The 23,539-nt window shown below is 41.2% G+C and overlaps 1 protein-coding gene across 3 annotated transcripts in view; it reads left to right on the forward strand.

The window, feature by feature from the left end:
• Positions 1–17,096: 17,096 nt before the first annotated feature.
• Positions 17,097–23,539, forward strand: part of LOC109384474 (histone-arginine methyltransferase CARM1-like) — a 257,878-nt gene continuing 251,435 nt past the window's right edge. For 2 of the 3 annotated variants that reach the window (XR_002124405.1, XM_019645877.1), the window contains exon 1: positions 17,097–17,366. Coding sequence is in view for 2 of the 3 variants with exons in the window: in XM_019645877.1 (XP_019501422.1) it covers positions 17,189–17,366 (178 nt within the window). In the remaining variant the exon portion in view is untranslated. The remainder of the gene's footprint in view (positions 17,367–23,539) is intronic. The other variant, XM_019645878.1, reaches the window with a different exon arrangement.

The raw sequence follows: 23,539 nt of genomic DNA on the forward strand, positions 1-23,539 counted from the left end.
CAGAGTTTCATTATCATTATTTTTTCCTACATGATAAAAAGGAAACAATTTATTTACTGCTAAAATTTATGTAATTTTTTTGAATTTTTATTTAAATAATTAAGCATGTGCCCATAGGCTTTCTGGCAGTGGTGAAATGTTAATAGTAGGAATAAAATAAAATAAACAAGTTGCATCTGTTTGCACACCTGCTAAATAATAATAATAAAAAAAAAGAATCATAAGGCTTTCTATGTAGCTCTGACAAGAAAAATGGAGCAGAAAAATATCCTTTTATTTGAATTTTATGGCTATTTGGAATCTATTTGGAAGTTTGTGGTATGTATGCTTTATTTCTTTAAAATATACATAGTCCATTAATATATTTGCTGAATCTATAAATTTTGATTGCTTCATAAAATGATTTTCTGTAACAAACATTTTTATATGTAATTTAATAAATATATTTAAATTCTTTTTAAAAATTTGATTATACTTATTTAATATTATATCTAAGCTGCCACCTATATATCCAATTTTTGAAATCAAAACTAGGAACCAAAAGATGGTGTAATTGTTTAATTATGAATAGAAATATTAAAAAAGATAATACTTTAATAATACTTTTAGGGGAAAAGAATTGAAGCACCCTTAAGGATTTACCGTCAAAAGAAAAATGTCATGGATTCATCAAAATTGATATACTCAAAGTAGGAGAGAAAAAAATCTTCAAAACCTAACAGCTAGAGAAGAGCAGTAATAATTCAACAGGCAAGCTTTTAGGATAAAATTTGAGTGAAAAGGTCCAATTTGATAGAAGTATAATTGTGGTAAATAAGCATGGATGGTTAAAGTAAAACCAAATTAATGAAAATTAATTTCAGTGAACATTTTTCTACTGCAACTAGTGAATACACTGAAAATGTACCTTTGGGATAGTAGACTATTTTAAAAGGAATGAATTAGATATATGCACCCCTGTGTTCACTGCAGCACTGTTTTACAATAGCCAAGATATGGAAGTAACCCAAGTGCCCATCAACAGATGATTGGATAAAAAAGATGTGGTACATATATACAATGGAATATTACTCGGCGATAAAAAAAGGACGAAATCTTACCATTTGCAACAACATGGATGGACCTAGAGGGTATTATGCTAAGTGAAATAAGTCAGACTGAGAAAGACAAATACCATATGATCTCATTTATATGTGGAATCTAAAGAATAAGANCGCCACTCGGCCGGCCCAGAACTCAGTCTTGATCAATACAGAATACCCAGTGTGCAGCATGGTATCTGGTATATAATTTAATCAACAAATACTTGTAGGAATTAATGAACCAATTCTCTTATGATTATACCTAATGATTATGCTATTTAAGGTTGATTGTTTCTGCTGTCACTAACAATTCTTAATGGCTCCTTTTAAACATTTTATCTGTGCATTTATTTTATTTTTCCTATACATATATATTCTCTGCACACAATTCTAGAAGCCAAATTTTGGGGCCAATACATTGCAAAATTTTGGGGAGTGTATTGTTGAACACCTTGAAACCTTGAATCAATTTGTAATTCCTTTTATAGCTCAAGTCAAAATGCTAGAAGCCAATTAACAAAAAAATGTTGTAAAAGCATCCTATTTTTGATCTAGGACTGTTTGCCCTTTTACAGGCAGAAAAATCAGCACTTCAAAAAATCCTAAATAATCTGGCAAATTGATTTCTCAGCAAAATTATGTTTGGTTATCTGGAAACCTTCCCTCAGCAATTGCCATATTAATTGTACATGCACATCAGGCAAATAAATATTTTATACCTTAAGTGATCATCCTAAAGTTAAACTTGGAATATGAATTACAAATACAACACTAAGCACTTATGTTAACATATCATTACATCTCTGTCTTTTTAACTGCAGCCCATTAAATATACCTACCTATCCTCAGAACACTTTATTATGTATATTAAGTAAGGGAACTGTTATTTAAATTATGAAAAAAAATTTAAGATCCTTCTGATCTAAAGTATGACTCATAATCCTGCCAAAATAAAAACAACCATATTTATGAAATGTAGAATGGATAAAGAAATTATGGGCTATTCATATAATGAAATGCCATATAGTGTTATTGAATTAAACCAAGTACAAGTAACAACATGATAAATCTCACAAACATTACCTGGAAAAAAAAAAGCCAAACATGAAAGAATACATATTATATTATTCCATTTATAATTGAAAAACAGCAAGAAGCATGCTATAGTACAGGGTTTACCTTTGCGGGGGAGAAAGCGTTTGCAGTTAGGAAAGAGCTCGTGGCTTTTGGGTGCTAGCAACATCCCTATTTCTTGATCTGTGCAGCAGTTATCTGCATATTTGCTTCGAGATAATTTATTGTGATGATAAAACTAGCCTGGGTCCAGACTTACCTTTTAAGCAGAGTTTAATGGCTTAAAATCCCAAATCCACCCAACAGTTTTCTAATGGCTGAGAAGCATTTTACTTTAGCATCTCTGCTGAAAGGTGTCCCAAACACTGCGTTCCAGCTTCACTTTTTTTTTTTTTTTAAGATTTTTTTTTTCTTGGGGAATTGGGGGAAGGGGAACAGACAAGTTGCTGTCCTTTTGTTCTTCAGTCTAGTTGAGGACATCGCTTCACTGGCCCATGTTGGTATTATCATTGCGCTCTTCCCCGGGTGAGGCAGTTGCTTGTCAGCAATTGGAGGGCTGCTGCGGCTCACGGCGGCTCACGGCACCCCACGAAAACTCACGCCTGCTGCCGGCCAGCCCCACTGCAGCCTACACCATCACCAGCGATTCACAGTAGCCCAGCTCCAGGTTGAGCTGTTGTTCACCATCTTAGCTGTAGAGGGCGCAGCGTCACTGGCCCTAATGTGGGATCCCAACTGCTCTAAACTGGTGTCCCAATCCAACTCCTAACCAATGTGCCACTTGGCCGGCCCTCCAGCTTCACTTTTAACGCATTAGTCAGTGATGTCTTGAATCAGAAGTGGCCATGAAATGTTTATGCTTCAGTAATCAAATGAGTGCTGCATGCATGATTCCTTACATCTTATTACAGAAGGATATATTGGGTGGAGTTGATTTGAGTTAATAAGTAAACACTAAGAATATTCTTTTAATAAAATCTCTGGGTGCTTGGTAAGAGCAAAGGATACAATCTGTAACAGGAAAGTTTAGAAAGTCTCCCAAATTTCCGAGCTATCTTTATTCTGCAGAAATATGTCTCAGGAGTCTAAAGTGCCCCATGTATGTCTGCTTTGCCCAAATGGTCATTCAGATGATTAACACCAGCAGGCTCCATGCATTAGAGGAGCAGTGCTGTGATCCTTAGAATACAGAGGCCTCCGTGTGACGCCACAGAATGTGTCTAGGGGGAACGCATAAGAAACAGCAGATTCTATGGGCAGGAAATGGCACTGTTTGTATTGCAGAAAGAGGACGGTTTATCTGCTTGATAGGTGTGCTATCACTGCAATGTGCCCAATCCCAGGCATTTCAACTTAGGATGCCATATGGCCATCCTGAACGATTCACAGAATCCAAAATGCCACACAGCTTAGGACCAGTGAAATAGCAAGTCGTGCTCTTGCATAGAAATGCTTTTGCTACACAGTACCATACAAATAAAGGAGCCAGAGAGGCGACACTCCCAGTGCATGCCCACCCCACTCCTCTAGCTGCCTCCTGTCCTTGCTGGGCCTTGATTTTGAGCCAATGGGGACGTCTACTCCCTCTGGTCTAGTCCCATCACTCTATTGCACCTTTCATTGAACCTTTTATTTTCTGGCACTAGAACATGTTTATATCTTTTCAGGGGCCCAATTTCTTCCCAATCGTCTGTAGATGCTTGAGTCCTAACATGTGATTTTAGAAGGTGGCTTCTGGGGGAGATCGTATTTGCGCTGCCATGTTCTACTGGGAGAACCTAGAATATTCTGAAACATCACCATCCTGTTTTTCCATGAATAATAGATCTGGTCCAAAGAGGATTATTATTAGGAGTTAGAAAGACTGGACCTTTTTATTCCATAAAATAAAAAAATAAAATCGTACAGAAATATGTAAAGTAAAAAAAAAAAACAGTTTCTCCTCCCAATCCAATTCTATTTTACTAAGGTAACAGCTATGCAGTTTTCTGCTAAGCAGCAGAATGGGAACTGGAAATAGAGATTTAAAAAAGACTTTTGTAACTGAGCTGAGTTTATGGATTATTAAATTTGTACCCACTAGACTAAAATTCTTGGGTCAGAGCAATGACTCAATGCTCCTGTAAATGGCAGACCATCTCTCTATAATTCAGCACATTTCAAAGTTTTCATTTTTTTTTTTTAATTTGGATGTCAGATTTATGAGGAAGCCTGAATGCATTCAATTATTTTGGCTGTGGCATCAAGACAAGTAGGTGCTGGGGATACTGGTTCTCTTGCTTATGCCTAAAGCAGCAGCAGAAGGTGATGGCGGGAAGCAGCCATGACAGACCTGCCATCCCAGTGACCTGCCGGGGGCTTCTCTGCTCACCAAGACCAGCTGCTGAGTCATGGGCTCGTGAAAAGAAGGCTATCTTTACATTTGGCTTTCTAATTTTTTTTCTTTCAGCCTAAGAATAAATTTGAATACAAAGGTCCAAGGAGACCAAGATCTATTTTAAAACCCCACACACAACACACTCCACCAAGCAAAGATAAAAATAGGAAATGAATGTAATGCATGACTCATGATTCCTTAGACTTGGTGTTACACACTGGACTGATTCACGTAACAAACTCTCTGAGAAATCAAAGGACTGAAACTGATACAGCTCTAAGAGGAGTGAGAGTCACATGTCCAGATGGGAAATTTATTCCAGACTGGAGAGGCCAGCTCACCTCCTGATGATGAAGCCAAGAGCACTGGGGTAATGGGTATGCTTGGTAATTGAATTGATTTGATCAACCACCAACATTCCTTCAGAATCAAGATATTTTTTTCTTTGAGAGGAAAAAAAATGTCAAAATTTGGGTGTGCTTTGTTCATGGATGCTCATCATAATAGAATGCAGTTGTGGCTGGGAGGACACAGTATCCAAAAGAAGAAACTGCTTTTTGGCCATGATGGGAGGTGGAAAGGTGTTTTGTGGTGATGCCTTCTGACTGCTTGCTTTTTGATGGGCGAAAGAAAGGACTTATATATTAACTAATTTAATTATTCCAACACCTCAGTGGGATAGTTTCTATTATTAATCCCTGTTTTATGGAGATAATAAATATTTGTCAAGTGCTATTTTAAACACCTGTTATGGGTAACTGCTGACCGCCTGATGTTGCATGGTGGCACAAACTTCATAATGTCGGCGTTCTGTAAATAGCTGTCCAAAGGTCAATTGCTGGCACCATATGCTTCTTTGAAATAGCACTCGTTTCTCTTTGCCAAGGAAGGGGAGTGAGTGTTGGTGTGGGAAAGCAAATATTCTGATTGATAGCACTGGAAGGCTCAGTGGTGCCACTTATGATATAATTATGGAAGACAGAGAAGGGTATGAGCTTTCCAGTTTGCCTGTTTGCCATTCCCAGCCAGGCCATCTGCTGACTATGTGGCCATAGAAATCACTTTTCTAAAGTTGAGTCTCATCATCTGTAAAATCAAGATAAGAGCAGGATCCACAACATAAGGGTAGTGTGACAATTAAATGAGGTAACACATGAGTGTAGCCAGGGACCCAGAGAGCTCTGTGGGAGGGCTGAGGGTATGCTTGAGGGAGGGTCTATAACCCCCACTTATATTCCCCTGGGAGGTTCAGGGGGAAAAGCTTGGTTAGCCATTGCTACTATTATGCTAGAGAGGAATATTTTTCTGGGATTCCAGTTTTTTCGACTACTAATAAAGCTAATAACCAACTCTTTTGGAGTGCTTAGGTGCAGTAACAAGGACTTATATATTAACTTATGTCTTTCTTCTGGATATTTATCTGATATGGTTTCTTTTAACAATATTCCTCTACAATTACCTCTATCTTGTTTATTTGTTCCTTGAATATTTGGTAGACTTTATCAGTGAAACCACTTGGACCTAGAGTTTCCTTTTGGGGACGATTTTAAATGACTGTTTCCATTTTCTTAATGGTTATGTTATGACACAGGTTTTAAATTCCTTCATAAGTCAGTTTTAAGAAGTTATGTTTTTTTTTAGAAAATTTTTCATTTTCTCTAAGTCATTCAATCTACTGGCATAAAGATGTGCAGGGACATTTTGAAATGCGGTTGTAATCATTCCTTTCTAAACATTGTCTAATTTACATTTTCATTTTCTGTTTAACCCATGGACAAATTGGAAATCTGTGTCTTACTTTCCCAATTATGAGGATTTTCTAGTTATCTTGTGATTGATTTGCCACTTAAATACATTGCTGTCAGAGAATAAATTCTTAATGATTTCAATCCTTTGAGATTTATGTAGGTTTACTTTATGACTTAGTATATAGTCAGTTTCCTTAAATATTGTGTGTACCATAAAAGAATGTGGGATATTCAACACTCTGTGCAGATTTTATGTACATTTGTTTGCTCAAGTTTGTAATTATGTTGTTCATATTTTCAGTTCATATATTCGTACTGGTATATTTTGTCTGTCTGTTTTATAATTTACTCAGAGAGGTGAGTTTTAAATGCTCAGTGTGTAGATTTGTCTATTTCTTTTGTAATTCTATGTTTGTTTGTTTGTTTGTTTAAAGGCAATGTTATAAGACGTATAGCAACTTAAAATTATTTTATCTTCCTGAGGGATTGAGTCTTTTACCACCACCACGACCAACAAAACTCATCCTTCACTGGGCACTCAACTACAGAAAATGGGTATAATGAGATAGCTAAAAGATTGCCTCTTATAGGTGAATAGTGAAGAGTGAAATGATGAATAGTGAGAGATTGTAAACCAAATGTCCAACATTTATTGAAATCCATACATTGGAGAATGCTTTGCAATGATTTGAAACAAATTTATGAAATATATTTAACATTCATAATATATTATTGAATTCCAATGCAGATTCAAAAACAATTTGAAACACCTATTGATGTGTAAAGAAAAATATCTGGAGGATCTGCATCAGAATGTTAACTATAATTGTCCCTGGATGCACAAATTATAGCTTGTATTTGCTTCATTTTACTTATATGTAGTTTCTACCTTTCACAGTGCCCATGGAGTACCGGAGTACCTGTGTAATTGTTGAAAGTTAAATAAAAATGAATAAATCCACCTACTTAATCCACACTGCCACACCCAAGGGAACAGACATACAGTAGAGTGAATGTCTTATTCTCATAGCACCTTCAGCCATCTGACCATGGCCTTGGGTCATGTCGATACTGTGTTCTGCTGATGGTTTGTATCCCCTTGTCACTCACCCTGCCACCCCTCACTGAGTGCTGACTTCAGCAGCCCTAGAAATTTCAGTCATTCTGACAGGACATTGTTTTTGGTCCACTTTATTTTGCATTAATGAGTTCTCTTCTCACTGTAGTAAAAATTGCTTATGGAGTTCTCTAGAGACCACACCACTGGCTGTGTTTAGTTTTGAGCCTTTCAATTGCATGCAAGAGGCTGGAAAGATTTGAGAGAAGATTGCTGAAAATACTTCAGGGGCCCTGGAGGCACTGATTTAGGAGGCAGTTGAAAGACATACATGGAATATGTCAACTCTGCACTGACTAAATAGGGAATGTGGAGAAAACAGGCTTCAGGCTTATGAAGAATGTAAACACCATGAGCATTCCACAGGGTGACTAAGTGAGACCACCTTGGGAGGTAGGGAGCAGGGGGTGAGCTGGGGAAGTGTATGATACTGAGCTCTCTGGGCAGGACAATTCTGCCTTGGGAGGATCTCTAAGAAGGGTGTTCACCCCAAGTTTGTCAAACTTTGAGAAAACATTCAACAAAGTGAATGGGGATGAATAAGAAGCGAGGGATTTTAGCTAATGGTGTTATGTAATAAGTTTTTAATGACCATTTTATGGACTATGTTGGAGGTACTGTTATGCAAAGCTATCTGGAACATCGACCTGGGACATCTATCACATAAAATAGAGGAGTTTGGCAGGGCAGTGTGGAAAGAGAATGGAACTTGGAGTCCAAGAGCTTTGGTTTTTGAATGCTGACTCTCTACTGAAAGGCTTTCCTCTATTCTCCCCACTGAAAGCTCCCCAGTTCCTCTCTCTTGAGGTAAATACTTTTTATCAGTTTTTTTAATCTTTCCAGAGATTATAGATAAGAACTTGCTCTGTACCTTGCTTTTTATACTCACCACCATATCATGAAAATTGTTCCATATCAGTACATCTAGATTCTTTCCTTAAAAAAGTTTTCCTGTATTCCATAGTATGAAGCTACCAAATTATTTAAACACTTTAAGTTCTTTGCAACCTCTTTAGGCAGTGACTTTCTTTGTCTACATATCCCCTGCACTTGTGTGTTTATGGAGTTGCATCAAAAGACATTTGAGTGAGCTCAAGTGAAGAGAATGAAAAAATTCCCACAAATTTCTGAAATGATGGATTGTTCTATAGCTATGATAATAAGGAGCCAGCTGCCAGAACTCCTTACAAATCAATGATCAATAACTTGAACTAGTTTTACAAGCTAATCAATCAATGTCAACCCCACCCTTCTGAAAAACCAACTAATCAGAGATGAGACTCACTTCAATGAACATCCTTAATTCCAACCAACCAAGTCACACCAAGTAACTAAGCTTCTACAGATGATGTCAAGTTAAGCTACTTATACCTCTTAAGCCACAACTCCTTAATTCCATGCTTAAAAATAAATAGCCGTGTAAGTTTATCAGTCTGCTCTGTGCAGATACTGTGCCTGATCATAACTCCCCTTTAATCATCAATAAATTCAATTTTGTCTTTTTATTTCAGGTATTGAATGGTGGTTGCTAGAAATAGTGTAAAATTATATTTTGCATATGTGTGCCTACAAATGTATACATTACTCCCATGTAGATTGCATTACAACTCTATAGGGTACGTTGTACTTTGAGGAGGATTGATGGGATTTCAGGGTAAATTTATAATTTTGCTTAGATTTTGACCTTAAAATCTGGCCTCCTCATAAGCTGGGACGCCAGTCCATTTGCAATCTATTTTAGAAGTAGGATCGCTGAGTAATAAGAGATAGACATTTTGAAATTTGATAGGTACTGTCCTCCAAAGTGACATACCAATTTACATAATCATCATCAACAAGCCAGGATGATTATTTCTGTCCCTTAACCAATACAATTTTTAAAATTGTGATTCCACAAAGTAAAAAAAAGATTTCCTTCATGTTTTTATTTTACATTTTACAAATTGAACGAACTTGAGGATTTGATCTTCTACATAATTTTTTTTTTATTTCCTTTTAGTGTGGTGGTTTATAGCCTGTGGACTAAGTGACTTTTGAAAATTATCCTCAAAGCTGATTATTTCTCTCAATTGTAGTAATATGCATAAAGAAACGAGGAAAGCAGTAGTCATTCATTTTTGTGTATAGTTGGTTAAACAATAAGTGTCCTATTTGACCAATTCATTCCTAATTTTCAGAAAAATAATTCATTGTTTGAAGAAAAACTGTCTTAAGATACAAAGGAGGAGAAAACTTTGAGTGGACTAAGGTTGAGGTAGTTCTCTGCCTACACTTGTGTTCAGCCTACACAGGCAAAAGTGGTTTTCTATTTTTAAAAAGCAGAGATTACAGCTGTTTGAGATTGCATCCCCTCTTAGCATGTACCTGGAGAAGATAATTGGCAGGTACCATGGAAGGTCGATGCAAAATCCTGAGTGCTGCCACTCTGAGAGACCTAAGGAGGCGTGAGCTCCGTCAACCTGCAGGAACTAAGCTCACAAATGACCATTGGGGGCTGTTTCTACCGATGGCCTGCAGCTATGTTCCTTTCTTATTTTAGAAGGTAGGTAAATTAACGTTAATAAAATTCTCTATGTGGTTCTTAGCATTACCACGCACTTTTGCATGTATTATTCCTATTGCCATATGCTCTAGAATTAGGCCTGTTTGGGGAATGGAAACAAAACTTAAACTAGCCCAAATAAATAAAAATTAATGAGGTAATTCTGGCCATTACTTCATGAAGTAATAGCTTTATTATTATCCCCTTCTTATGGGGGGGTGGGGGTGGTACTTGAGGCACAGAGAGGTTAAGAAAGTAGACCAGCTTGTGAGTGAGATGAGAGCACAGCTCTGCTTACTTGGAACCCTGCCTCTTTGCACCATAAACTGAAAACTATATACATATATTATTTCTTCAGCATGCGCATACTAGGAATCCTTTCCTTAATAGAGACATAATTTTCCCAAGTACAAAAATTAGTGGCAGAAGAGTAGACCCTTAATGCAAAACTACAGAACATTTGAACTTCCTTTGAAAGCTTTCCAAACTAATGCTGCACTGAATTTGACAAACAGCACGCATACTGCAGGTTGAGTTCTGATTTCAAAGCTTCGGAAAGTTGTCTAAAATGGCCTACTTTGCATTTATGTATACGTAAACATTGTTTTAAGATTTATTTTTATGGTCTACAATTAGTTTATCTATGTTGTCTCCTTGTGCAACTTCTACCTGAGGAACTGAGCTGTTTGTTTCTCCTTCTTCCAAGAAAACACGCTTTGCGGTGCACCTGGACTAAGAGCTCAATGATATAGTGTCTTTGACCTGTTACGCAATTTCTATTTTTAACTTGTACAGTAAAACTGTCATACTGATAATGTCCTCATACCGAAAATTAATTTTGACCCTTGAAAGGTAAAAATTTATGTGCTTTATATGTGTCAGTTTCTTGGCTATCTAAATGAGATTCCCCCCTCCCTGCCAGACCATCATTATAAGTTTGACAAATTTGGCAGACCTGTAGGTGCTATTGAGCTGCAACTCTGCTTTGTGCTTGTAAATTCCAGGATTCTTTGATTATCACGGATAGAAATTTTCCATTAGGAAGGAGAACTCAGAAAGAACAAGCAATACATTTGAAGAAATCAGAGACATAGTGGATTCTTAAACAAAAAAGGAGAACCCAAGAGATCAGTGGCTCAAAATTCTCCTATTCCCTCCTTCTCCCTTCTTTCTCCTTCTCCTTTTTGTATGTAATGACCCAACTTTTAAAGGCAAGAGTTGTCAGTCTTTGCTTTGCAGTTGCCACTAGAAACTTCAGCAGTCCCTTGCAAATGCTGTTAGCTTTGAGGCTAATTCTAGTGTCACATTCAAATTCTTAATTAAGAATGGCTTTCTTCTCTAAATTTTTCATTTCAATTGCACCCCATATTTTGTATATATCTATTTTTAAATTGACATTTACTGAGTTTTTACCACGGGCCAAATATTGTCATTTATTCAATAGATGCTTTCCGATTGCCTGCTATGAACCAGGAATGGGGTTAAGTGTTGTGGTTTCAACAGTGAGCCAAACAGATGCTCGTGGTGGGATTTACAATAATGTGGGGGAGAGAGATGTTAATCAAATCAACACACATACACACACACACACACACACACACACACACCCTTACATATATAGTTACTATCCAGTGCCCTGAGAGAATGGGGAGTCAAGGACCATTTCCCTGGGCTGTGTTGTTGCTTGCATATTCCTTGTTAATTTAATCTTCCCATCAAGTCTTTGATATAGAAGTTACCATCCTCACTTTGCAGATGAGGAAAAATGAAAGAGGTTAAAATGCTCTTTGTACCATATCTCAGATGCTAATGTAGCCAATAAATACAACTGAAAGGGAAATTGGTTGGTTTATAAGAGCTCTTTAAACTCTCCTTCATTTGCCCCTTCTGGAAATTTTATGTCAACATGTCCCTGAAAAGATAAACTATTTTTATAGCTTCGAAATAATGTGGAAATAGTTCAAAATGTCTGTGGCAAAACCAATTACACTCAAATACTACACACTTGTAATTGAATGATACAATTATCTTTCATGATCTATATGCAATTCGTCAGCTTCCTGGATTAGCTGCTGCATGTTTCAACAGGCAGCCTGATGTCAGGTGCAACTCCTCCCAAGGTTAGAACAGAGCTACTTTAAGTGTGGTCCCCAGGAGGCAGACCGGCAGCATTGGTATCACCTGAGATCTTATGAGAACTAGAATTATAAATTAAAGTTCTTGGGCATGAACCAGTCCTGCTAAATCAGAATCACCAGAGGCAGGGCTCCACAATCTGCATTTTAACCATTTCTCCAGATAATTCTTTTTTCTTTTTTTTTTTAAAGATTTCATTGGGGAATTGGGAAAGGGGAACAGACATGTTGTCCTTTTTGTTCTTCAGCCCAGTTGTGGAGGATGTCGCTTCACTGGCCCATGTTAGTATTATCGTTGCGCTCTTCCCGAGTGAGGCAGGTTGGTCGCCGGCCACTGGGAGGATGCTCACGGTGGCTCTTGGCAGCTCATGCTGGCTGCCGGCCACTCACGGTAGCTTATGGGAGCCCATTGCAGCTCCATTGCAGCCTATGCCATCGCTGGCGACTCATGGCAGCCCAGCTCCAGGTCGAGCTGCTGTTCACCATCTTAGCTGTAGAGGGCACAGCGTCACTGGCCCTCATGTGGGATCTGAACCAGGGCCCTGCTGCTCAGAGCTGGCATCCCAAGCCAACTCTTAACCAACGCACCACTCAGCCGGCCCTCCAGATGATTCTTATGCATGATAAAGTTTGGCTTGTATTGCCCTTTAAAATGTGGACTAACCAAAATGTAAATCTGTGACCATATGATACTTACAAATGAGTATGCATGTAGACCAATTAATAAATATCAGCTATTGCTCTGCATAGATAGAATGTTAGGATTGTGAAGAAGCATTAAGATGAACTGGCAAAGCAACTTTCTTTTATGTATGAAGTTGGAAAGGGTATGAGTACATTAGGAAATTACTTGCTGATGCTTTTTTTTTGTATTATCCATTTTATTCTTTCTACTGTATTCTCTAATAAGTCTGGTAATCAAGTGTATTCTGGTTTATGGTGAATTGCTAAGAGAATAAGAGGTGGGTCAGTAAGCTTGCTATGTCAGTCTGGTAATTCCTGCTTGGAGATCAACAACCACGTGAAAACTCGTTCATAGATCTTGTATAAACACATCATTTCTCTGGGGAGATGTCTAGGCAAATGATCAGCAAAGTCATTTCTTTGTAACTGACTATTGCAGGGGGATACGACTGTGGATTTAACCATGACTTTGCAGGTTAATAATAATCACGTTAGTTTTTCAAAATGCCCCGCCCACCTTCCAACCCTTCTTTCAGTTTTCCAGCTTGTTTTCCCTAATCAATCTTTTATGTTTGCTTTCACCTTCCCACAAACGGATTTGGAAATAGAGCTGCTGTTTATTTATTTGGTAGTTTTTAAAATGTGCCAGTGTGCCTGTGGGCATGAGTGCAATATAAATCACAAGCCATAAGTAAATGACAGAACAACGGAACCAAAAATAAGTAAAACCTGAAACTCACATGTCTCTGTGATACGTTTTTTTCTCTTATCAGGGGAAAATGGAATCAATTCTGTGTACATCTCTCATACCTGTGAGTATTCACACTATTTTTTTCTCTTTCAATAAAGAAAAGCTGACTTGATGACAAGATTAGCGGGCTAATAGAAGAAAAATGTTAGCAATAACTCTTCTAAGATAATTCCAATGCTTGCTTTCAGGTGAGGGAATATGGTTGATTTAAGCTTTTGTCTTTTTACTTGTCCATATTTTCTTCAATGAGTAATAATACTAATGATAGCCACTATATAATTAGTGCTTACTATACATTGTCATTTAATTTTCACAGTAAGCTTATAGGATCATGTGGGTTTACTGTAAAAACTTCCATAAATTCAAAGCATCTGAGTAATTTATCTGGGTTACCTAGGTAATAAGGAGCCGGGCTGGCATTGCACCCCAAATCTGCCTCCTTCCAAGCTTCTCGGTATACTTCTCAGCATGGCTTGCTCCTTCCTTGTTTTCCCAATCCTAAGGGGCTCCCTTTTCAATTCTTGCTAGTAATGACCTGTAAGTGTAAAAGCTGAAACAAGAAGACAGAGCATCTCTTGCTCACCTTCAGCTGGGAATATGTGCACCGAGCAACTCAAACTTTTTACCGCCCTGCATGTGTCTGCAAATGATTGCAAAAGCATTGCTTATATTGAGTTGAGGGTTAGAAATATATTTTAGTGAGTAGGTGATTTCACAAATGTGGAATCTACACATAATGAGTCTTGACTCCAATGATTTAGTGGGCTAGATCACATGCAAATTATTATATTTTGATTCCTTATGACATCCAAAGCTTCATGATGTGTGGAAATTTGTCATGTGGCTGAGGCACAGATCTTTTTTTTTGTGGAACACCATAATAAGTAGTGTGGCCACCATAATGCTGAGGATAATATACTTTGAAATCAGGGGAAGGAAACAGAAGGTTTGAGTCTCTTTGAAGCAATGTCTGGACCAGGAGGTGGGATCTGCTGCCAAACACAAGAAAGAGCTCCCTAGATATTAAAGAGCCTAGACTAGACCTCATGCTATTGAATTTGCAATCCATCAACAGGCTGGGCTGCTCTCTGTGGAAAGCAAGAGATAGACAAAGGTGCATATGACCACTCAGATATGCACCTAATCCTGGCCCTCCTTTCTCCTGCTCAGCTCAGCACTGGTCTCATGATGTTCCTTCAGATGCTGACGCTGAGCTGAGCTTCTTCCCACAGAACCTCAAATGACACTGGCCAGAGGTTGTTTTTTTTTTCTTTTCTTTCATGTTTTAATTGGAGAAAGAACAGGGAGAAAGAACCTCTCAGGGCTTTGGACACAAATACTATGCATGAAAAAAAGCCTATTTTTGATGCTATGCTGACAACAATGTCCATCAGGCGGTGGAAATGGTGGAGGTCTGTCAGAGAAATCATGTGGCAAGGTCGTTCCTTCACTTCCGAGAGGACTTATTCTTCCTAGAGGATACACAAGAGGAAGAATCTGGAGCCTGGCTTGGTTTCCTTAGTTTGATTCTCTAACCTCCATTCAGTCTCTGCAAATAGCTGGTAAAACACAGCGTCCCCCTGGCACAGGCTGAAGCCGGCAGAACAAATGCGGGAGACCGGCTCCCGCGGGTCCAGGGGTTCCCTCAGGTGGAGGCAGAGTCGGAGAGGAAACAACGCGCGTCGACACAGGAGCGCTTTCAAGAATTAATGTCTCACTTTATTTTTACAGTCTGTCCTTTTTATACTGGGCAGGTACATCATTGAGCTGTTTTTCCGAAGTTGTTTTTCCAACTTTAAACCTTTATCCATTAGGAAATTGCTTTCTACATAGTTTCAAAGTTCCTTCCTTCCCAGCGTCTATTTTCCTTAGAAGTTTGTTTTTCTCCGAATATTACTTCCTCACGATGTTTCTATTACAGCCGGATCTGTTCTTCACTAATGCCTAACTTATCCCAGGAGAATAAAGAACTCTAAGAGGTACTTTGGAGCAGCAGTTCTCAACCTTTCACAGGGGTTGCCTAAGACCATTGGAAAACACATATTTTAGATGGTCTTAGGAACGGAGACACCACTCCTCTATCTGTCTCCAGGCCCACATGCAGATACGCCCACATATGAGTACCCAGCGACCCCTGTGAAAGGGTCGTTCGACCCCCAACGGGGTCGCGACCTACAGGTTGAGAACCGCTGCTTTGGAGGATCTTTGGTAGCCTAAAAGTACTTAGTGCCATCAAGGCAGGGCTTGAGAAGGAAATAGGATGGCTGGAAAACGCTTTGAGGAGGCCAGCAGGAGAGGCAGAATGATACAGAATGAGGGGTGGGGCTACGCAGGATGTAGGTGTTCTGTGGTCCTTACAGCGGAACCCTTTCCACAACTCCAACTCTTTAAAGGATATCTGCATTCCAGGGGCTTCCAGGGCACAAATCAAAGCCAAGAGACAGAAGTAAGTGAGAATGAGATAAGAAGGAAAAGCAGGTTAGTTAAATAATAGAGACAGAGAAGGAGGGATGAGAAAGCTTTGGAAGGGAATAAGGGGAGGAGCCAGAGAGGCCACAACCGGAACTAGGACACTTGGGAGGTGGGCTGGGAGGGCGGAGATACATGAGATTTCATAAAGCCTGACTGGGGTTAGCAGTCCCAGTTGGAAACTCTGAAGTTACAGACCCCAGGGCCTCTATGGAAGCTCATTCTTGTAAACTCCGTCTGCTTAGTTAAGGACATTATCTTCATGGAATCCTTGTTTCCTCTTTGCAATCCATTCTGTCAAGTCACAGATGGAGGACACACAGGAGTTGAAGAAAAATTCCCTTTATGGCACATGGGTCTATGACTGTAGGGGACTCTGGTCAAAAGAAGGACTGTTTCCGTTTCTTAACCCCTTACAGCAGAATTTCTCTGCTCAGGAGGCTAACAACATGTGATTTGGTTCCCCAGGGTCTGCAGCCTTCATGCTCTGACGCTGGAACCAACTGGCTAGGGTAGGCAGCTGCTGGAGTCAGGCGTTAACTTGGGGACAGAGTCCCTGGCCCTCCCGACCCACTTCTGGGGAAATGGTTCAATTCCTAGTTAAGTGACGGGAGGGAGGCTAAAGTGGCCCTTCGGGCCCAGACAATTGCACAAGGCCTCCACACCGCCTCGCTGCTGCTGGCGGGATTCTTTCAATAAGGAAAGAACTCGGTACTTGGAATGGTTGCTTCCCAGTAGGCACCAGTAGCCCCCGAGCCGCCACGAGTTCCCACTAAGCAGCGAGCCAGAGCCAAGGCCGGTTCCAAATCGATGTTCATCGCCGCAGAGCGGTCCGGGCGAACAGCAGGTGTCACCCTTCTGCTTCCAAACCTCAACTGTCTCCAGGTGCGTCTCGGGCTCTCTAAACTTGAGTGTTCTCAGATGCAGCTCCCGCGAGGCGGTTGCGCCCACGTGCGCGTCCGTTGCGCGCTCCCGTGAGGTGTGTGTGTAGGGGGGAGGGGGGGAGGTCCGCATGCCCCGAGGCAGTAGGGGGAGGTCAGCAGGTGTCCGAGAAGTCAGCAGGCGTCTCCAAGAGCGAAGATTGAACTTGCAGCGGAGGTGAGGAAGGTGGCTAGCGCTGCCAAGTTCCTCCCCTTCCCCCGGCAGTTTCTCCCGGCGCCCAGGGCGCGGAGGAGGCGCCGCCAGGGTTCGGGCGGAGGCGCTCGCACCATGGCCACGGCCCCCGCTGCGGCCCGTGTCCCCGCGCGCCTGTACTACCGCGTGCAGCTGCGCTTCGTGACGGAGGAGCAGCTCTTCGCTGCTGGGCCGCTCTCGCCCCCCAACCTGAAACCTCTGTGGCTGGAGGTGCACCCGGCAGGGGAGGAGGCGGACGCGACAGTGACTGACGGTGAAGTACTAGTAGCAACCCACGCGCGCTAGTCGCGAGTCCCGCTCCGAGACTGCGGCCAGTGTGCGCGCGCGGAGGGTACATTGGTGTGGAAGGGACGTGAGAGGAGGGCAGTGTGTGAGCTCGGGCGCGGGTACAGGGGGACTGGCGCGCACTCTCCGGTGCTCCATGCAGGTGTGCACCCCGACAGCTCACTCGGGGAACTGCGGGGCCACCTCCCCTCCCGAAAAGGCCCAAATTGCTCCCCTTGGGTCTTGGTTGTTCTTGGCGAACTTGGAAGCCGAGGGCAGGAAGGCCCTAAGTTTTGGCCGTAACTTAACCATGTCTGAAGTTAGGTCCGGAGAAGCGAGAAGCGAGTTGTTCTTGCGGGAAAACGTCCTCAGCAGCAGAGCAGGACAGGGACCGATGTCCTTTTACTTCCAGGTCTGCGCGTTGTTTGTCCCCTCTCCAAGGCAGTGGGCTGCCTTACAGCAGCACCTGGAGTTTCCGGGGGGCAAAGTTAGAAGTGTAGGCAGTACTGAGCGCCTGTCGCGGCCAATGTAGCGTCTACTAGGCATTACTTTTTGTTTCAAAATGTGACCTTTACCGAAGACTTGCAAATGCAATCCCCTGGGGTCTTCCGGCGGCGGGTATGTTAAGGGAATGCTTCTAATCTTTGTGGGATCTCGGACCTGTTTTGAGAATGCGAGGAAGTCTGTAATACCTGGCCCTTGAAAGTGCGCATACTTGCACGCCAACTCTGCATATAAATATGAGAGGCTCACACCTCCTCCCCGCAGCTCTTGTGAAAGACCCCTTTCTAGTTAAGTGGAAGCAACAGAGCCCTAGGCAGCCGCGAAGCTGCAAAGATTCCTGGGGTCTCTTCCCACCCTAACTTCTGACTCTGAGTGGAGTTTAAAGAGCTCTGCGTTGTGGTTTGGTTCTAATGGGAATTACAGATAACAGTACTGCCTATTGCTCCTCAGTGATAAATAGAATACAAATTCACTGCTTTATCTCCAAGGCCTTAGAGCAGACTCAGGCATGTACTAGGCACTCGGTGCTTATTGTAGAATGAAAGAAAGCCTTGAGATGTGTCTTCTCCCTTTACCCCAGACTGGATGGGGAGATTTGAGTCTTTAAAAAAGAAGTATCAAATACCATTGGACTAGTGTCTTAAGAAGCTTCAGGCTTGGCAAGGGATCAAAAGTCTTACTCAGCAACTTATCTATTTCTCTTTTGGATGCAAGAGGGATAAAGAAGTAGCTTTCAGTCTTTTCCCTGGGAATTCTGAAACTCAATGTGCCAGAAAAAGAGTTCATTTTGTCTATTATGGTAATTTTGTTTCATATGTAGCCATACACAGAGAGAAGCAAAAGAGCAGATTTGAGATTTACACATTGGTGTCCAATGAATTTTTCCCATAAATGTGCATTAAGAAATATCGGAGGTTCAAGTTGACTGAAGTTGTAGACTCCCCAATGTGTTCCCCAATACCTGGTCTATGAAGATATACTTACCTTACATACAGCAATAAGCTTTCCCTCAATGCAGTAAGTCGAGTCTAGAGATGACCACTATGGTATGTATTAAACCAGACTAATGAAAATAGAATAATTAAAGCTAAGGCAGGCAGGCATTGTCACCAGATTTTAACTAAATTCCTCCGGAAAGATTCACTAACAAGGAAGCAGAGAACTCATTCTCTTAACAACTTGAGTCCTAAAATGCATTCTATATACGATTGCAGTTATTAAAGCTTGCTACTCTTCTATGGAGAGTTTTTGGAAAGTAACTGTTCTGGAGGGTTTTTTTTGTTTTTGTTTTTTTTAATCATCTTATTCTATGACCAACTAGACCTCCTGTGGATGGTGGCCAGGCAGAGCAAGCTTAAAAACAAATTCTAATAAACTATTAGAAGAAAGACTCTGGTATGCTCCAATATCATAGATTTAGAAGCAGAATTTTGAATGGGTAGGATAGCTCCTGGGGTGAAAATTGGCCCAAAGTCTTTAGTGGACTGTAAGAACGGGCCTAAGCAATGCACCTTCAGAAAATGACAGTTTCTTAGCTCTCATCCAGAATTAGTTGATAAACAAGTATACTCTGGAGTAACACGGATTGGATTCAAATCCTGACATTTTTTATTAGCTGTGCTGTATTTAGCAAATTATTCACCCTATTTAAGCTTCGTTTTTTTTAAATCTATAAAATAAGGATGATAATACTTATGTCATGTTGTTAGATAAAATAAAGCATACACCATGCTTGGTAAAATGCCTAGCATATATTAAGACCTCAATAAGTGTTAACTATTATTCATAATATTATATTATGTCCTGTTCAACCTCAAAACAGGTGCTTAGGCTGCTCTGAGGGATAGCTAGGCTGTGTATTTTTGAGATGTTCCAAATAAGACTTAATTAAATCTGGTAAAAACTTGGAAAAATTGAATCATTTTCTAGATTCCCAGTCGCAATAGCTTGTGTAAAGAATGGGATAGAACAAGACAAATCAGTTTATTTTCAACCCCTCCAGTGTTAACAGTGATTTCATGAAGGGAACACAGCGGGTGATCCAGTGAATAATGCGCTCCAGCTTGTGAATTCTGGGGAGACAGTCACTCATTTATTCTTAACTATTTCTCAAGTCTTTATCCTAACAGGAGCCTGCCTGAAACATGTTTAATTCACCCTCCTGTCCCTAGAGCTTTCCACAATCCCTAGTACACACAAGGCATCAATACATGTTTCTTGAGTGAATCAGTGATTTAAATCAAGAATTTTAAAATCGTGCTAAAATAAAACTTAAAATACTGAGCACTGAGAGCACAGAACCTGAGTTGCCCCCAGTGATTAAGACACTGACCTTACTTACAATCCAGAGGGATGTTTTTTGTTTGTTTGTTTATTTACTTATTTATTTATTTTTTATTGGAGATTTAGGGGAAGGGGAACAGAAAAGTTGCTGTCGTTTTGTTCTTCAGTCTAGTTGTGGAGGACGTTGCTTCACTGGCCCAAGTTGGCACCATCATTGTACTCTTCCTGGGCGAGGCACATCAGTCGCCGGCTTCTGGATGGCCGCTCACGGCGGCTGCTGGCCGCTCACGCTGGCTGCTGGCTAAACACGGTAGCCCATGGCAACCCACTGCCACAGGGGCTGCAGCCTACGCCGTCCCCGGCGACTCACGGCAGCCCAGCTCCAGATCGAGCTGTTGTTCAGCATCTTAGCTGTGGAGGGCAGTGTCACTGGCCCTCATATGTGGGATCCGAACTGGGGCCCTCTGGTGTCCCAAGCCAGTTCTTAACCATCGCGCCACTCGGCCGGCCCCAGAGGGATGTTTTAAAATACAGTGTATTGATGCAAAATATGAGGTATAGTGTGGTCCACAAATGAGGAGATGATTGTCATTGAAAAGTTAGGTTGTCCCAGGAGGAGGGGGCTCACCACACCGTGGGTGGGGGCAAATGGAGAAGCACCAGAATTGGTCAGAAGGAGAGAGGGGAGCTGTGGGCAGGAGCCTTTACTGTGGCTTCTGTGGGGAAGAACGGGCGAGGCAGGGTAAGCAGGCTTAGACTGGCTCACTTGAATAATTTCTGTGGGCTCTGGGTGGTTTGGTACGTGATGTGGCCTCAGTATCAGAGCCAGTAAAGTTGGTGGTTGGGTGTGGGCTCTGGTTTGGTTGGTATTTGAGAAGTGTGCTTGTAGGTGAGTTGTTTGCTATCTCTAGGAATTGGCTAACCTGGGAGGGGCAGCCTCTGCAGGGTCAGCAAGTCTCCTAATGTCGAAGCATCAGAAAGCAGAAAGTAATAAGATGTGGTTGATATAAGGGAGAATCAGAATACGTACAAGGAAATTAGTATGTAGGGCAGGCGTGGATGTCTGCTGGTCTTGGAGGGCAGCTGCCGGTAGGACGGACCCGTGCATCACTGCTTGAGTTTAGGTGATGCGAAAAAAATGCATATTGTTTTTGTACTTCAAGTGTATGAAACAACTGGAAAATGGAGGGGAGAAAGAAAACGGGTGGTGGATGGGCCTGCTTCTTTTCCTTCCCTTTCTTCAAGCTCTCCAAAAGCCCTGTGCTTGGGGGGCGGAGGAAAAAGAAATCAAGAGCTGAGACGGGATCACACACAGGCTAACGGTAGAGTTAGTCTCCAGGAGATAAGAGAGACCGTTTATTCCCTTTCTCAGTTTACAATGGTCTTGTCATTAATCCTGGAGAGTTAGGAAAATATATTAATAAACCACATAGATAATTGAGTATCAAAATGTAGTGGTTTTGTCCCTGAGGTATTATAAAAGGATTCTAGGATTTTTGTTCTCTAGTATTTGCTCATCTCATTAGAGGAGGAAAAAAGCAGAAGAAAGAGAAAAACATCCTTAGTATCACATGGGAGTTTTAATCTTCCTTTTATTAAATTCTGTGAAAACAGAGTTAGTAAGTTGAGGCCTATGGACAGAATCCTGAAGTCATATGACATAAGCGTCCATTACTTTTTATTCAACAAATATTTATTAAACACATGCTCTATGCTAATCACTGTGCAAGCTATAAATGAGCTGGATTAAAGACCCATCTTTATATCAAGCCAGTATTTTAATTGGGGGAGGCCAATCGCCAAAGACGCAGCAAGATAGTTTCAGATTGAGATAAATGTTTTGAGGAAAATGAATAGAATGAAAAATTGAGACATAGAGAGGGAGGCCCATTTAGAGAGCGTGGTCAGGGAAGGCCTCTGAGGAAGTAATATTTGATCTGAGGTGGGAAGGATGAAAGGAGCCAGCTAAGCAAAGACTGGAGGAAAAAATATTACAGGCAGAACGAATGGCAGGTAAAAAGTCTCTGAGGCTAGGAGTTAGTGTGTTTGAGATGTCTAGTGTGGCTGATGCTTATTAAGAGAGATGAAGAGCATTGTGGGTTCAAGTTCCAGTTTTCGAGCATAACAAGCAACCTCTAAACTCGGTGAGTTAAAATAATTTATAATGCTCCCATACTCTGTGGGTTAGGAACCAGGCGTGGCTGAGTGATTCTTTCATTCCTTCTAGTATCGACTGAGGTTATTCACTGGCACTCAACTGGTGGCCAACTTGGTCTGTGAGAGCCAAGAAGGCCTCATTCACCTGAGCTGGCATCTGGGTAGATGTGATGGTTAATTTTTTGTGTCAATTTGGGTGGGCCGTGTGCCTACATATTTGGTCAGATATTCTGGATGTTTCAGTGAGGGCATTTTTAGATGAGATTCGCATTTGAATTGGTGACTTTAAGTAAAGTAGCTTCCCCTCTGGAATGTGGGTGGGCCTCATCTAATTAGTTGAAGGCACTAATCTTCCCTGAGCAAGAAAGAATTCTGCCAGCTGGTGGCCTCAGGTCTTGAACTGTAATACTGGCTCTTCCCTGAGTCTTCACCCTGCCAGCCTACCTTGCAGATTTTGAACTTGCCAGCCTCCATAATTGTGTGAGCCCATTTCTTGAAATAAAGTATTTTCTGTATAGATACACATCCTATGGGTTCTGTTTCTCTGGAGAGCCTTGACTAATACAATGCAGATGACTAAAAGACTAGGGCTGTCAATGGGGAGCCTACCTGTGGCCTCGCCATGTGGCTTGGCTTCCTCCTGTGTGGTTTCCTCGTACCATGGACTTCCATGTAGACTCATAGTTCCAAATGGGACTTTTCCAGCAGACAGAGTGGAAGCTGCATTGCTTTTTGTGACCCTCCCGTGGAAATCAATTAACATCACTCGTGTCATACTTTATTGGTCAGAGCATTTGCAAGTCTGCCCAGGTTCAAGGAGAGAGAGGATGTAGACCCCTTGTCTTGATGGGAAGAGTGTCAAAGAATTTGGGGACACTGTTTTAAAACTGCCAGTTAGATCAACCAGATCATGTGCGATCTAACTCATATTCATCAGAGAGCATGAGTTTTCATGTATACCACAATAAACTTCCTAATTCTTCCCTCCTAAATTGAACTTGCCCCTTACCCTTCAAAAAAAAAAAAATGGTGCAGATCTACCACTTTGGATGAGCAGCCCAGGAAACACCTTCTCTGCAGGCAGGCAGACCAGGAAGAAGAGGGGAGGTGGCTGCACTGTGCAGGTTCCTGTCCTTCTCCCAAAGACGTCAGTCAGAGAACCCTGGGTGCAGAGAGTGGATTGGGAGAGAGGCCAGCTAGAATTGTTTCTCAGTGGGG

The sequence above is a fragment of the Hipposideros armiger genome, unplaced genomic scaffold, assembly GCF_001890085.2.
Source record: "Hipposideros armiger isolate ML-2016 unplaced genomic scaffold, ASM189008v1 scaffold_95, whole genome shotgun sequence".
NCBI classification, from domain to species: Eukaryota; Metazoa; Chordata; class Mammalia; order Chiroptera; family Hipposideridae; genus Hipposideros; species Hipposideros armiger.